This window comes from Sinocyclocheilus anshuiensis, unplaced genomic scaffold (assembly GCF_001515605.1).
Source record: "Sinocyclocheilus anshuiensis isolate Anshui unplaced genomic scaffold, SAMN03320099.WGS_v1.1 scaffold51, whole genome shotgun sequence".
Classification (NCBI taxonomy): domain Eukaryota; kingdom Metazoa; phylum Chordata; class Actinopteri; order Cypriniformes; family Cyprinidae; genus Sinocyclocheilus; species Sinocyclocheilus anshuiensis.
In genome coordinates this window covers 4,518,272-4,535,582 of record NW_015548296.1, presented here as the reverse complement: position 1 = coordinate 4,535,582, position 17,311 = coordinate 4,518,272, and the positions used below count along the sequence as shown (strand labels likewise).

General features: G+C 35.9%; 1 protein-coding gene across 1 annotated transcript in view; it reads left to right on the top strand.

The window, feature by feature from the left end:
• The window catches only part of LOC107656071 (neuroligin-1-like), a 312,616-nt gene that overhangs the window by 108,501 nt on the left and 186,804 nt on the right, over positions 1-17,311 (top strand). The window contains exon 5 of the mRNA XM_016443749.1: positions 233-292. Coding sequence (XP_016299235.1) covers positions 233-292 — 60 coding nt within the window. The remainder of the gene's footprint in view (positions 1-232; positions 293-17,311) is intronic.

Here is a 17,311-nt window from a genome sequence, read left to right as displayed (position 1 = left end):
TTTCTTTTCCCTCCCTTTACTTGTTAGACAGACACACACTAGTGTAAACAGCCCATAAATGAACCATAAAGGGTATATTTTGTGCAGTACTCATGATGATGATAATGATGATTTAGGTCAGAGAACTTGTTAAACTATTCTCTACCTCTTTCAGTCAAGTTGTGCTGTTGCATGCTCCTGATGTCCATAATGGACTCCCATGTTATTTTTTAGTCTTCTATTCATTTTGCAGTAAAAAGAATATCCAAGGAATGTGCCAGAAAACCCGGCAAGAAAATTTGTAGAAAAGGAGGTATGTATCCACCGACATGAATCCCAAAAGAGAACAGGCGAAGATCTCCCCCCCACTTCTCTATAACACTCGACTCTCTGAGGTCGCATGTCAGAGAAGAAGCCATAATTGATTCCCACCACGAAGAGTTAACTGGGGAGACCGAGCTGTCTCTTAAATCAGATGGGCACACGTTGAACTTGCAGAGTCTAATCTCAATTAAAAGAGATGCTATCTGGTTTTCATTGGCTTACACTGGCTGTATTGATCATAGCTTCATCAAGATAATGTCTCTAGCTCCTCCACCCTGACGTACCCTACCCTCCGAGCATCGGGTTTGGTGACAGCTCGCCTTATATAAAGTATCCCGTTAATACGGCCTCCCAGGCGACAAGAACGATCATAAAACGTTTCAGCTGGACAACACTGTCCTAACTTCTGCTGGTCTGGCATCACAAAATAATTGATGAATGAATAAATTAAATACATTTTCCGTGAAAACTTCCTATTTACCATAGAGTGGTTAAAGGGATCGTTCACCCAAAAATAACATTAAAAATAATAATAATAATTTACCGAGAAATTTACCTTATGCTGTTCCAAAACTGTGATTTTATGTTGTTGAAAACAACAGATGTTTCAACTTTTTTGGCCCGTACATTGAAAGTCAGTGAGGTCCAAAACCACCAACCAGATTTGGAATGACATGAGAGTAAATGATGATTGAATTTTTATTTTTGGGTAAACTGTCCCTTTTATGTGACCCATCTGACATTTTAATGGTTATTTACAGTTGAATCAATGTCATCGATCAAGGTCGAAATACTGTTGGATTTTGTTTTGATTACACAAATCAAATCAACATTGACATTCTAACATAATTTCAACTTGCTTAATTTTCAGATTTTGCTCAAACTTCAATGTTGATTCAAAAATGTTTTGTTAAACTTTGCACAACCCTTAGCATAAACATTGTTTCAACATACTGTATATTTTTTTAACATTAAAATTACAACTGACAATACTTCAACTACATTTCGATGTTGAAGGTCAGTTGCCGGCTGGGAAACTAATTCTCAGCACAAATCCAAAGCATATCCAATCTGTTCAGAAATTAAATAAAAATAAAATAAATAAATAGCAGAAAATGTCCTTTAAAAATTAATCCCCGTGAGAGGCTTCTTGCCTTTCAAAGATCTTAGTTGGTGAAGGCCAGTGAGGACACAGATAGCATCTTACTTTGGGTTTATCATGAATGTTTAGTCCACAATGCAGAAACTGTTGTGAACTTGCTGCCATTATGACATTTCTAATTTCATTTGAAGCGATGTTTCCAGCATGCTGTATAATAAGACCCACCATCATCACAACTTTAGGATTATTTGAATTGCAAAGAACAGTTGTCTCTCGTGCCTGAAAAATTAATGGAGGCATTTTAGTAAAATTGCACCATCAGATGGAGTGGCTTTGAGAGGCGTGAGTGAGGAAGTATCTCGGATTGAGAATTTCTAGGTAAATGATGTAAAAGCCCTTCTCTTTTCTAAGCATATCACACTCAATTCACGTCTTGTTTAATGGCTTATGTGCAGTTAGAGCCATCTTACGTTCAAGTTATGAAAATAATTGTAATTGATACCTCTTTTTGCAAACAAATTCTCATTTTCATTTAGGCTCCCTCATGCTGTTTTGGAAAATATGTGTTTTGTGCTTTCTAATAAGGGGAAATACAGTGATGAGATTTCATTTTTGGACCTCAAGCTTTATGCTTTAATTGGATTTGAAATTTAGACATCTACCTTTAATTAATTAAATAGAAACCTTTGATTTCAAAAGCCTAATTGCGTTTACACTTCTAATAGATAAGAGCGGCGTTTAATGGTTTTTAGCAGCACAGTGTTGTCTCGATATCTTTATGTAATTAACTCCCTTGAAACAACATGAACGGTTGCAGCGGCATTACTGACTTCAGGATGTTACTGTCAAGGACGAAGCTTGAAGCTTGTTTATTGGCAATCATAGTTCCATTAAGAACCTTTAACATCTACACAGTTTCTTTATTGTGGAAAAGGTTCTTTGAATTATTAAAATGTTCTTTACACTAAGCAAATAGTGGTTCTTTAAGAACTCTTTACTGAAAGGTTCATTGAGGAGCCAAAAGTGGTTCCTCTGTGGCATTGCTGCAAAAACCCACATTTGGAAGCTTTATTTTTTTAAAGCTAGCAGACTGACATGTAAATCAAAAACTTGATTTTTGAAAAAAGACAACTGATTAACCGGGGTAAGCTATTAAAAATTAATTCAGAGCTTATAACAGCAGCTTCCTTTAATGAAAATTTAATAGTGTTGGTTTTCATTTCTAGTGTGACACTGTCTGATGCTGTTTAGCTGTGTCACAAGAATTGAGTGACCGTCAATAAGCGCTCTCGCTCTCTTCCTGTCCCAGTTTTGCAATGGTTGACAGTAGTCCTAAGGGACGTGAGATGCTCGCAACGCGCTAAGACAGGAATGGATTTGCAGCACCACTGCTTCGCTCTCCATATTTCCCTCTCAAGTTTCTGCCTCCTCCCTTGAGATGGTCTGTAAAATGAAATTCGCTCCGTCTTGGCTGGGTGAATGGCGCGCGGAGGAGCCAGGGTTAGCGGCGAGGGTGTAGATGAGCGCAGATGTCTGTTTGTATTGAGGCCGGGGGTGGTGCTCGCAGAAACTCGGGGAAAAACTTGATCATCTTGGCAGGGCGTAGAGTTAGAGGTGTGAGAAAGCGAGGCTGAGTTTGTGTCTGTAAGTAAGAGGTTTGTCACACTTGTTTTGGAGGCTTGCAGTAGATGGCGGAGCGTGGGCGGAAAAGCCGCGGTGTGACAGAGCAACAGGATTTCTCTGGTTCAGGGTTGTCCGACTCTCAAAGGAAATCAGATTGGAATCATACATACATGGGGTGATCAGAATAACCTGGACTTCGCTATAACTCACTGTGACTCGAATCAAATCTCGCTCGGTGGGATATTGCAATGCTTTGAACGTCAGTCTGTTGAGAAAAGTTCTGGTAATAATGTAGTTTTGAAAGTCTTTTATAGGAACATTATTCATCATACAGGTATATATTATCACAGTATACTGGAACCGTAGCTTTGGAAATAGTGTTTTTTAAGTTGAAAGATTTTAGATAAAAATGTCAACGTATCTTGTATACTTGCAGGAAACATTTACGTTTTTTTGTATTTTTCTTTATATAAGGATGATTAACTACATTTTTACATTTTCAGAAGAAATTTTGAGTGGTGCTTGTTGGAACAAGTCTTGCCGCAGTTATGGTAGAGTATTGCAGGTGTTGCTAGGGTATTCTGAGTGGTTACAAAAGCTGGTAAAATGTTTTTTTGAAGTAAAAAAAAAGAGTAATGGAGTATGTTTTACCAGAAAATACTATTTAAAATTTCACATTTTAATTCAATGTGTTACTTGCCGTTTCTTTCTAATTATTTGTGAAATATACTAGCAATTACTGAGTGAAAATTTCTCATACACCTGAAACCTGGAAATCCAGGTCAAATTTCACTCTAAAAGTGAATGAAAATATGAATATTAGGACTCATATTAGAACTTAGACTATTTTGTTGTCATGTTATTTCATTATTTACATGAATGCATCTTGTATTGTCTTCTCTCAATATTTTGTATGATAATTTTCATTTTTGTAATATTGTAATTTGTATATAAAAACAATTTTTGAATACTTTTAATTAAAATGTACATTTACTGATATTATTTGGTAATTTATTCATAATGAGTTACAGTGAGGTACATTGCATGCAAAATTTTAATGGATAGATAGATAGATAGATAGATGCATATGACTCATGATATCAACAGCTTTACTAAACAAGCCACATGATATGAAGTATCATTTCTAGCTGTAAAACAAGGATAGCAAATGCTGCTAATTTACAAATGACTAACTAGTAGTAATTTGTAGTATACACGGTGTTTTAAATCTGTAATATAGCCTAGGTAGGCACAAAATGCTTTCCATGTATCCCCATTCTAACTTAACATGCATTTTAATCAGCTTTCTTTAGCAGTAACAGTGTTCTGACTCTCGAATCTATTTGTTCAGAATCTATTTGAATATTGAATGCGTGTGTGGGAGAAAGACACAGTACTATTACCGTAGGCTATGCTTTTCACCATTGTTTCAGAGTAATTTTCTACTCACTTTGCTTTTGTATGAACTTCCTGTGTGACATGCGGGCCATGTTGTGTAGGTGATGACGTCTCAGTTTGAATCAGTAATGAGAGAACGGTTTCACCATGACTGATGAATACTAACAACAGACTGCTGGATCATTTTATCCACATCTAATCACTGATTCAGTCCCACTCACGCACACTCGTCCTCAGCCTTTACCACATCATTCTCAAAAACCAATCAATAGTCTATTGCATTCTTAAACTGCCCTGACCAGTCTTTCATCTGACAATGCAGATTTACATGCAAGTCATGCTTTAATGAAAGAGAACCTACAAGGCACGAAAAAAAAAACATTTTTTTTTTTTAAGAATAATTTTTATTTGTGGTACATTTCTAGGATTTATTTCTTACTACTGCCAGCCTTAGCTACTTGTTGTATAGAACTTTTGAATGAAAAGCTGACAAGCATGAGAATTCATTTAAAATAAATAGCTTCTCTCTTTTCTCTCTTGACTTGATACAACTTCAGTATTTTCCAGATAATCTTTCAGTAATGTGTTTTGGCTGTACAATGACAAATAAAAGCTAATAATCAATCCAGTTATTAAAAAACATATTAAATGTTGTCTGAATATGTTAAAAAGTTTAAAACCTCCCTGGACTATGTTAGACCTCCCTGGACTTATTTTAATTCTTCATAAATTGATGTAGCAATGAATTAAACAACCTTCAAAGATGCAAATACAAATCTGAATACACTTGATTAAACATCAATAGTGGCAATCATTGATTTTATGCATCGATAAAACAATTCTCAGGTTCATTTAGTCAGAGTGCAAGAAATGTCAAACCTCACCGGAGACATATGAAAAATATTATTAATGATTTTAATCCTAGAGAGGGTCAACTAAACAAAGATATGCATGTAAAAATGCAGTAAAAGCAAATTATTCTCTGCTCCAGAGCTGAGACGGATATTTGTACCAACCTGGCACTCTCTAAATTTAGATTTCCAGTAGATTTGGGATTTCTGGTTGTATCTGAAAAGATAAATTGGGATTAGGATAATTTAGTTCTTGGCTGTTTTGCTGATTTATGACTCGTCTCTCGTCCTAATTTTGCGGACTCGGTTCTTAAATTCCCACCCGCCCCCAGAAAATGTCATTCTGTCCTTAATGTTTTGTTACTTGCTTATTGTAAAACTACAAGAAAAACAGTTCAAGCGCATGAATGGGGTTGTGTTTTTCAGCTCTGAAGCCGTTGGTCTGAACTGTAAAATTCTTGTGCTAAGTGTAGTGCCAAGTTGCTTTAATTACAGTTTATGCTAAAATGGAGGGTATTAAAGGAAACAGACTGGCGTGTGGCACCTGGCACTGCTCCCAGATCAGCTCATAGCATTTTCTCATAACATAGATGACAACAACTGAACCTTGTGGAGAGAAAAAGCAGAGAGGAAGTGAAAGGGACAGACTGTCGCAGATGGTGTGTGTGCAGGGGAGATTGTCTAAATGCCTCGTTCACCTTGAAATGACAATGAGAGGCTCGCGTTTGACCTAGAGCCTGGTGTTCCTTGAATACACAAACAAACCCAATGCATACAGTCTTGCACAAAAGAATGAAGTTTTATATACGAGTTGTTGTTTGCTTTCAGTAACTGAGTTTATTCTGAGCATTTTTAGGTTGCTTCATTCCTTTTATCTGCAGCACTAGAAAACTAGTTACTGTTAATGGCTATTGATGACAAAACCCTTTGGGGAGAAAGTAATAGAAAGCTATTATGCTACATTAAACTATGTAGTCAGCATTTTCAAAGGTGATACTGGAAATTGTTTGTAGAGTTGTAGAGGCAATTTGTCACTATTTTGCTTGTTTTGATCAACAAATCCAAAGTTTCACAACAGTGTTTTTATTAAATGACACCAGCCTACACAGAATGCGCGAGTTATCAGCTTAAGGTCCCAGAACAGGGCACTATTATGTTGTAATTATAATAAAATGAATGCAAAGCAAAAAAAAAATATATATATTTTTTTTTAGCTCATAAACTTGTGAGCTGCCACACTGAGAGATATGTTCCAAAATGTAGATGTGGGGGAAAGGGAGAGGGGGGGCTTTTCTGGAATTTTTCTGGACTCCTTTTTAATGGTTAAATTAAATTTTATTAATCAAAAAAACATGTCTAATTAATTAAAATCATGAAACTTAAACAATTTAAAAATCAATTTATCAAAAGTTTAACAAAAATGACATGTTTAGGGCCCTATGAAATGTTTTATTTTTTCCAACCTTATGTTTTATTGTTACCAAATTCTGTGTTTTAACGTCTAATTATTTGAAAGCATAAAAACACGCTTCATTTATTCTTACAATAGCCTTATGATTTTTTTCTCAGAAATTCTGTGTAATTCCTCAAAAATTAAACAAATGCTATTTTTGGAAAAAAAAGGGGGATTGAATTTTACAATTAAAACATTGAAGAAATATTGTATGATTATAACTTAAAAATAAGGTTTTAATCATTTTAGTAGTAGTAGTAGCCTATTACATACGTTCTACTGAACAATAGTAATATATTTCTGCCGCAATGTCAAGTTAAACCGAACTTTTATTTTGACGGGTTGCCATGAATACTTTTACATTCCTGTGTTTATATGATACGAGGATAGTTTTACTCAAATGAAACGGTCAAATGCTCATGAAGTGACTCTCAGGGCAGTTCTGGAGATGTTGTTCATGTATTTATGTCCTCATTAGTGAGACGGCAGACGCTGAAATCACCGCAAGCGTCACGCACGCTTCAGTACGCGTAGTAAACAAAACCGCGCGTCTGCGCCATTCATTAACACATAGACACACAGAATTCATATTTAAATAGTCGTTTTGCGGCTTAATATTCACAAATACTAGTGGAAGTGGGAGTGTGCGCGCATCGGGGCGGAACTCTGCTGTGCGTGATACAGAGAGCGCGACCATGTAACGTAGAGACAGAATTGACATGCCGTTGTGTAAATAAGATAAATAACAAAAGGCTATTTAGTTTGTTTAATAAAAGAACAAGGTATAGACGTGTTCTATAGGAAAGGTAACTTTAAATGACTTCTGTTGTGATCTGGCACTATAGAGAAAATATAATTAAATAAAATTAACTTGACCTTCAAGGGGGGCGGAGGGGGTGCCGTTGGGGGGCCGGGCCGCCCCCCTAAAATAATGGCAGGGGAAACACTGATTATAGTACATGAAAGTTCACTTACCACATAAACAGAGTAAGGAGAGATGACTGATAGGGCAATGGCGAATGATTTGCAGATACTGAGCACCACTGACAAATATATAATCTTGTCAAATGTGTGGTAGGTACGGGGCGGCGGGCAGCTCCCCTAATATAATGGCAGGGGAAACACTGTACCCTTTAAGATATCTTTTGCGTCTTCATATTTTTCATTAAAAAAAAAAAGAAAATCTGCTGTTAAGACGTTATTTCACATTATTTAAGTGTTAGCACATTTATCCCTTATTCTCATTACTTTAATGCATTTGGTATCGTCTTTCTCAATTTTTTAAAATGATTTTAATTTCTGTCTTTCAGTAATTTTTATGTAATTTTTTAAATGAAAATATTTACATTTGTTCACGTTGTATTCATTATTTGTATCCATTCCAATTTTATCCATAGTGACTTACAATGAGGAAGTTCACACACAAAATCAATTAGTTTAATCTAATTGTAGGCAGTGCAACAAATTCAACCATGGTATATTTGATTTATATATTAATCCATTTTCCATTTCACAGTAATGAAAACGAGACTCTTGTTTTTGCATTACAATATTGAGAATTTGGTAGTAAAATGAGCTCACTTGTGAAACTAATATCACAATGTTACAGTCTTAAAATTCATCATAGTACACTTTCACACAACGGGGCACTATTATGTTGCAATTAAATAAAACAATTGCAAAAAAAAATGCTACTTTTGAAATACAGATGTTTGATCCAGCTTTGGAGCTGCCAGTATACGTTTCCATTCCAAAATGTTATGGTATGTTACCTTCTAAGATACCTTAGTTTAGCCAGTTTCAGTCAGTATTGCTTGCATGTTCCAAATAAAACAATCCCAGAATGCATTGCAATGAGCTGAGGGAATAAAAATCATATAAGGCGGCAGATGAGTTGAAATTAATGTTGGTTTTAGTGCTTTGTATAAATAAAAATAGTTCAGTCTAATTCTGAAATTATTTTACACAGTATTTGTGACTATTCAATGTTTTTATGCGTATAATGCTTATTAAAGTACTGTGCTGTTAGCTTAGCAACATGCTTAACAAATTAAACCTCTATTGAAATCCATTGTGAGTCTTAGTAGCTTGTGTAACATATATTATTTAGAAATATTTGTTTTAGTTAGGATGTTGTCTAAGTAGAATAGACAGCAAAGCAGCTCACTAGATTTTAAAACAGCGCTAAACAAAGAAACATTATGAGTCAGAATCCGAATTGAAGAACGTCTAAGCACTTTCCACACCCCTAAACCTTTCATTATTGGTTTTGAAGTTAAGGCCAGTAATTAGTTTCACTGATCCTAGGAAGTGTAACTAATCGGGGTAGGTGCGCGCCAGTCAAGTAGAACAGTAGTAATGTGCTTGTGATCTTCCAGACTGCAAAACCCAAATGAAGTCCAGCCCAACACAATCAATGGCCATCTTTGTATTTGCTGTCACAGCTATGATTGCCGCAGACACTTCTGGACCTCTAATTAGAGCGGACACATCAATAACTCATCACTCCCTTCATTAAACATATCGGCAGCCATGCGGCCGTCTCAGGGCAGTGTCACAGCAGCGTTTTGCTGCTTCAGTAGTTCGCCACGTCCTCCGCCGTCCTTCAGAGTTGTATGTCATTACTGAAGGGGTCATTTAATCACAGAGAGAGATCATAATGAGCAGAAAGAGGCAAAAGTAACACACGTCCTGCAGACGGCCCCTCATGCACAGACACACAGCCTCTGAATAATGAAGGACAGGAAATCACATGAATGGGCCACGGTTAAATGAGGGAGAGGCCAGGGAGAGAGATAAGTAGAAATCAGTGTTCTTGAAGCTACTTTGAAACTGTAGTTTTTCAAGCTACTATAAATTATAGAAGTTTGAAACAGTACCAGATACTAATAAATACAAGTTATTTTAAAGTATATAATTATTAAAGATATTCAATTTTGTCTTTAGTACTTAACTGGCAAAAAACGATGACTTGAATTTGGGCAATAGAGTGATTAAATTTAGAAGATAATATATATATATATATATATATTAATTAGTGCTGTCAAACGATTAATCGCGATTTAAAATGCATAACTGTTAGGGGTGTAATGGTTCACAAAATTCACGGTTCGTTCAATACGACACAGTGTTGTCACAGTTCGGTTTGGTACGTTCGGTACGGGGGTATATTGGTTATGTCGCAATGTTAGAAATATTTCTGTTTTAAACCATGAAGGTGAGCCAATGGATATATCACACACAAGCAACATGCAAACTTTGCGCAAGAGTTATGCCGGTGAACATTTTAATCTCAGTCAATTTACTATGCAGAAAGTGAAAGTAAAAATGGACTGACAGAGTAATGACGGAGCTTTCGGCATCTGACGCCGCATATTCTTTCAGAGATCTACTTCAGCATGTGCTGATAACGGTATATAGGACACATTACATTTTTCAAAAGTGACAATAAAAAAAATTATAGTAATAAAAATTAAAAATCTACTTTAAATACATTTTCAGAATTGTGAGAAAAAAACTGTGAAATATAAACTCAGAATTACCTTTCTAATTTTACTTTTCATAAAATAAGCTGGAAAAAGGCTTCCAAAGTTAACAGTTCTTTTAAATTATAATAATATTTTTAGTGCTGTCAAACGATTAATCGCGATTAATCGCATCCATAATAAAAGCTTTTGTTTACATAATATATGTGTGTGTCAGGATCATGGACCTGTTTTGTTATGTTTTGCCCCTGTTTATGTTCCTGCCTTCCCTTATTTGGTCATGTTCCTGTCCTCGTTTAGTTAATTAGTCATTCTGTGAACCTGTGTTAAGTAATTAGCCCTTGTATTTGTTTTAATTTATTCCCTTAATATTTCTAATATTACATAGTGAAAAAAAATGAGAAGAAACATATTTCGTGTTAAACAGGTTGTTTTTGAAAGTCGGTGCTTGAAATAAAAGCTTTTTATTTCATTGATTTTTATTGATGACTTTTGATGATTGGTGTTAATATTTTTAATTGTAGGCCTATAATTCATTCTATAATAGACCTGTTTTAAAATACATTTCTTTTTAAACATTTTAATTGAGGACTAAATAGCTTAATCTTTTGTTATCCTTGCAGCACGTCAGTTATTTGGTAATTATTGCGAGGCAAATTGATTGTAATTTTAATATAATAATAAAAGTAACTTCATAATAGGCCTAATAAAAATAAGAATATCCTATGTTTATAAGTTCTTGTCTGTGCATTTCTCCTCTGTAGGGTCTACTTGTTGTGAACGTCATCCTTGTGCTCTGTGTCTCCCTATTGGATCATTAAAATACTCTAGTTCTGTGAAATCTCCACGTTTCCTCGTGCCCATGCTCCAGCGAATTGTGACAGTGTGTATGATGTTTTTGACTATATCTCTGGCTATCGTCGATACAAGATCATCGTCTTTCGACGCAACCTAGCAAGGAGAGGTTATCACAGGGTCTTTCACAGTCCATGTTCTGCGTGCCCATCCGCTAACGTTACGCCACTGGGCAGACAGCGTTGCCTGTTACGTCTTTTGGGCTGCCTTGTTGAGCACAGTGAGAACATTATATTTCACACACTTTAAGCTCTTTTATTTTCCAGATATAATAGGACTAGTCCAACGAATTGAATCGTTCGGTTTGTAATGCGTACTGAACTGAAAGCCTTGTACCGAACGGTTCAATACGAATATGTGTATCGTTACACCCCTAATAAATATATATATATTTATATAGTATGTTTGTAAAATAAAATATAAAAAATATAAAATATTTATGTAATATACATATCCATATATAGTATATCAGTCTGGCGAGTAAACTAAAAAATGTACTAGCCAAAGGCGATTCAATTGCCAAGGTGTCCGTAGAGGGTTGGCAGCACTGCGCAGGATCTTGAAGTGTTAATATCTGTTTTGAACCATTGCAATGCACTGATAACCACCAAAAACGGGTGGTGATGAAAAAGTCACATGATGAAAAAAGCTCATCACAAACAGCTTTTCTACGAGCTGAGGAGGGCAATATTTATATATAGAAGGTGCACAGTGTCATCCACACAAACACTAAACACCAACATGGTAACACACATTATATGGAAATAATGCAATAACAATAATTTAACAACATTAAATGTAAGATAAAACCCTAATGTACACATCTAATAAGAAAAAACTAAGAAGAAACATCAAATATGAAGTGTCATGCAGGGAATTCTGGGAGTGTCAATTTAAGGTTTTCACTGTAAATTATACAATGACTTTTTATTTTTCACTTCCAAAAACCGTATTTCTAACAGTAATTTACTGTAAAATTACATTAAATGTAATTACATTTATTCACCGTATATAGTATGGAAACTTACTGTTAACCAGTTAACATGTTTTTACTGTAGTATTTTTACAGTCTTTTACTGTTAAAATCACAGTCATTTTTTACAGTGTACAACTTACTCATTTTTAACTTACATCACAAAAATAAACTACAGAAATTAGGTTGTTTCATTGACAATGTCACATTTAAAAAAAATATATTGAAAAATTGTAATGTAATGTTACCCATTTTTTCCACTGCTTTCTCTTGGCTAATAAATAAATTATATTGCATTTTATTATTTCATATTACTATAATACAAAATAATATTGATGTATTATTGGTATTTGTTGTGTTATAGAAATGTTATCTATAACTTGCATAGCTACAAATAGGATGTACAATTCTGCAAAAAGTCTTAGTGAATCTGTCGTCTTTTCTTTTCTGTTGTTTTTTATTTTATATAAATTATATATGTGTCATGGCTATAGCCTTTATATATATTATTGCGTGAAAAAAGTCTGCAAAATCAATTTTTGACTTTCTTTCGTTCTTTCTTTCTTTCTTTCTTTCTTTCTTTCTTTCTTTTTTAACCTCTATAAGTTCATTTTCAAGAACTGTCCACTAAAAACAGTTTCACTAAATTGACTTCTGAAATGTTTCAGGTGGTGAAAGAAAGTGGACATTTTTGTTGTGTTTGATTATTACCTCAGTTCGCTGGACTGTAAAACAATAGCATATTAGAAAACATATAGCAGTGTAACGTTTTTTATGCTATACAGCTGCACATTAGAAAGTTTCTGGCTTTGAAAAGAGCTGAGGCACTGTCACACTACTGAAAAATGTAAATAAGTTAGTAGTGCTGCTACTTTTAGTTTGTTAATCCCTAAAACATGGAAAAAAATATGCAAAAGCAGTGAGTGCAAGAGGGAAAAATAGGAAGAAATGATGGCACACAGAAAGAGAGAAAGAGCAATGTGTGGCTTGAGCTTGTGAGTGGAGGGTCGGCTAAACATTGCTGGAGACTGAGAGGGACTTCACCTTGAATATTAATGACGGTTTAAGACCATCAATTCTTCACTGTGGCAGTTCTTGTAAGTGCAGACCGCTGCGGCCACTCCATCTACAGCCATTTGCAATTATTTCTCTGTGACAGGAGACACTGTCATTTTGAGCAGAATTAGATGCATAGGCACAACTAGTTTTAAAACCAATAAGTTTATTGCTGTATATCAGTATATCAGTTTAATGCTGATATAACTGAGGAAATTTCAAGCATTCAGTCTAGTAAAAACTACAAACTTCCCACTTCCAACTTTTAATTAAGCCATACTGTATTTGGTTTATACATAATGAGCTGATGATAGTTGTTGGTATTTTTAAAGTGCAAATCATCTCTCAAAATGAATGTGTGATGTTACACAGAGCAGGAATAAAGTTGGTGAGAGAAAGAGATGTGTTAGATTGAGACTCAGAGGTGTGCAGTCGTGACAAACAACAGTCTGGAAACTAACTTGTTTGTGTCTCTCAGCATGTATTATGAACAGCGAAGGGAGCTGTTGCGAACTACAGGATAAAGAGATTAGGGCTAAGCAATAAAGCTGAATATATATTAGTGGTCGAACGATATGTGTTTTTTGACAGCCGATGCGGATATCTTGGAAAGCAGGGTTGTCGACGGCCGATATAATTTTATTTATTTTAATTAATATTCAAGAAATTTGAAATCATTTGAAAATGGATAAAAAAATAAATGTGTAAAATAAACATACTTATACTTTAGATGACAAAGTATTTTTCACAAATAAAAAAATATTTAATAAAAATATAATTAAATAGGAAGTAAACACTGTAACCCAGTGGTTCCCAAAGTGGGTGCCGTGACAACTGGCTAGGGGTGCCACAGAATCGCAGCTTTTTACCAATTTAAACAGCCAAAAATAACTATGGTACCATATAATAACCTTTTACAGCATATATTTAAAAAAATATATCAAAACACCAACATATGAGCATGTCCAAACGAAAATAAATAAGCAAAAAAAAAAAACATATTTCATTCATATTTAAAGTTTAAATATTGATTTACGGCTAATTGGACCGTTTGAGAATTTCCCCACCCGCCCTGCTCGCCCCGCTCGGCTCCCCCTTTTGTACTGGTGCGTGCTAAATTTTATATTTCACGCAGTGATTGACAGGATAGGGCAAAGATGGATAAATGTATACGTTTAAACTAAAGAAAAGTAGAAACATCACAGCCAGTGTTGCCAAGTCAGCGGTTTTCCCGCGGAATTGGGCTACTTTAACACTGTTTAACACTGTTCATGTCCGCGGGTTGAAGCAACTCCAATAACATGATATTTATCCCCTGGAATGCGAATTTTAGCAGGGGAACCCCACCAAAAAAACATGTATTTTACCCCCCGGAACGCGATTTTTAACTGGGGACCCCCTAGAAAACGCCATTGGGCTAGTTTTGGGCTAGTTTTGAGTAGTGATTGGGCGGGTTTTCTTGTGAAAACCTGGCAACCCTGGTCACAGCCCAGAAGACCGACGGACATCAACCCGGAACCACCACCACCCAAAAAAAAATGTAATCAGGCAGTACAGTGAAAGCTACCTGACTTACGGTTTTACAGGGATCGGAGATGCTAGCTGTCCGACACCTGAATGCCTCGTCTGCAGGGAAAAGCTATCAAATGCAGCAATGGTACCAAGTAAGCTGAAGAGACATTTAGACACAAAACACCACGGTTTATCTAGCAAAGACATAGAATACTTCAAGCGACTAAAAGCACAAAATGTTAAACAGAACCAACAAATGATGTCATGTGTGTGTGTGTCTGAGAAAGCTCAGGAGGCAAGCTTCTTAGTAGCAGAGCTAATTGCCAAATCAAAGAAGCCCCATACCATTGCTGAATCACTCATTTTGCCAGCCTGCAAGAAAATCGTAGGAGTAATGATAGGGAAAGACACTGTCAAAGAAATTGTCAAAATCCCGTTATCTGACAACACGATTAAACGTTGTATTGACGACATGGCTGCTGATATAGAAACACAACTAACCGAAAAACTAATCAAAAGTGGCAAATTTGCACTCCAAATTGATGATTCTACAGATTGCAGCGGATGCTGTCATCTCCTGGCCAGTGTGCGATATACTGATGAGGAATTAATTTCTGAGAATGTATTTTTCTGCAAAGAACTATCTAGTCGTGCAACAGGGGAAGAAATGTTTACTGTCATCAATACGTACTTGAAAGAACGTGGTCTCAACTGGGGCATGTGTCATAGTATTTGCACAGATGGAGCGGCATCTATGACTGGAAAAGTAAAAGGACTGATAACTATGGTGAAGAACCAAAACCCAGATGTGCAGATTACCCACTGCATGCTGCACCGCGAAGCACTCGTCGCAAAAGCAATGCCCCCAGACCTGACTGTAGCATTAGAACAAGCTGTCAAAATTGTGAACTACATTAAGTCACGACCTTTGAAGTCCCGATTGTTTACCATACTGTGCGATGAAATGGGGTCAGGTTTGAGTTTTACTTCCCCGCTGCTAATGAAAACTTTGACTGGATCTGTGATCCTTTTAACCCTCTCGCATCAGAATCGGCAAAGATGTTGCCAATCAAAGCACAAGAAGAACTGGCAGAACACTGTATGGATCGCACTTTGAAATTAAAATTTGGAGAAATGTCTTCGGATGAATTTTGGCTGCATGTGGGACACGAATACCCATCTATCTCAGAATGCGGCGTCAATGTGCTGTTGCCGTTTTCAACCTCTTACTTGTGTGAGCTAGCCTTCTCATCCCTGGCATACGTGAAAAACAAAAAAAGGCAGCGCCTGTCAGTGGAGCACGATCTACGTGTTGCACTGTCCTCAATCTACACATGTATCAAGAGGCTGTGCTCGCAAAAGCAGGCACATGTATCCCAATAAAAAAACCCGTGACACAGTTCCATGCACAGATATTTTAGTTTAATTTTTTAAGTTACAAGGTCAGGTTTGAACAAAGCAAATGAGAAACTAAAGAAAAAATGAAATTTGAGTTGTTTATTTAAAGAGTTAAGCATCAATCTTTAAATGTGTTTTGTTCCAATGATTCCCACATACAGTAAATGGTATGTTGTAAAAGACAGATGGTTAATTTGAATGGGTTGTTTCACCTCATATTATGTCAGTTGTGATACATTCACAATAAATTAATGCTGCTGTTTATTCTTCATTTGTTGTTTGTTCATCTAGATTTAATTGTATATATGTATGTACTAGTGTTGTCAAAAGACCCGGTATTTCGGTACCAAGTCGGTACTAAAAAAATGAAAACGTTACGGTACCAGGTTTTCTTAAGTACCGGTGGTACCGAGTACCCGGTCAACCCGGTTCTTGATGCGCTAAACGAAAGCTATCCTCTTCCAGTGTTGTGAGTGGAGGGTTGGGTTGCTTAACACTGTTGCCGCGGGTTGTTTTTCATGTCCGCGGGTTGAAAAACGACCCCATTAACGTGATATTTAGCCCCTGGAATGCGAATTTTACCAGGGGAACCCCGCCAAAACATGCGTATTTTATCCTCGGAACGCGATTTTTAACGGGGGACAGCCTCGGAACGCGATTGGGCGGGTTTTGTTGCGAAAACCTGGCAACCTCTTCTTAAAAGCAGTGGCGACCTCAAGAGGAGGAAACGCATCAAACTAACAAAACACCCCGATCAAGTTCAAGCAGGTAAGTTTCAATTACATTTTTAATATTTAGAGCTTCTGTTATGAATATTATTCCATATTTAAATTTGAATTTCGGATTGAAATAAACATCGCCGTTATCGTATACGTAGTTAATCGTTAGCATAAGCGCGGCTAACGCTAATATAATATAATGAGCATTAGAATGAATTTTGTTCAAAATGATTTAACCCTAAAACAGACAACAGTTTACAGATGTTTTTCAGTGGCAGCAGAACTATGACTAAACGTTTGGGTGAAACTTGTTTACTTTTTTCATACCTTTATTACTTGTGGGAAAACTTGAAACAATTTGAAATAAGTATAAAGGGATATCATCATTGCAACTAGAGGTCGACCGATAGTGGATTTTGCCGATACCGATAGCTAGGTTGGACCACACTGGCTGATACCGATTAATTAACCGATTGTTTTAAAATTGAAACTGAACAAAAACTAAAATAGTGCTTTATTAACAAAAATAGTACTGAACGATACTAGTAGTAGTAGTAAAAATAATAATAATAGTAATAGTAAA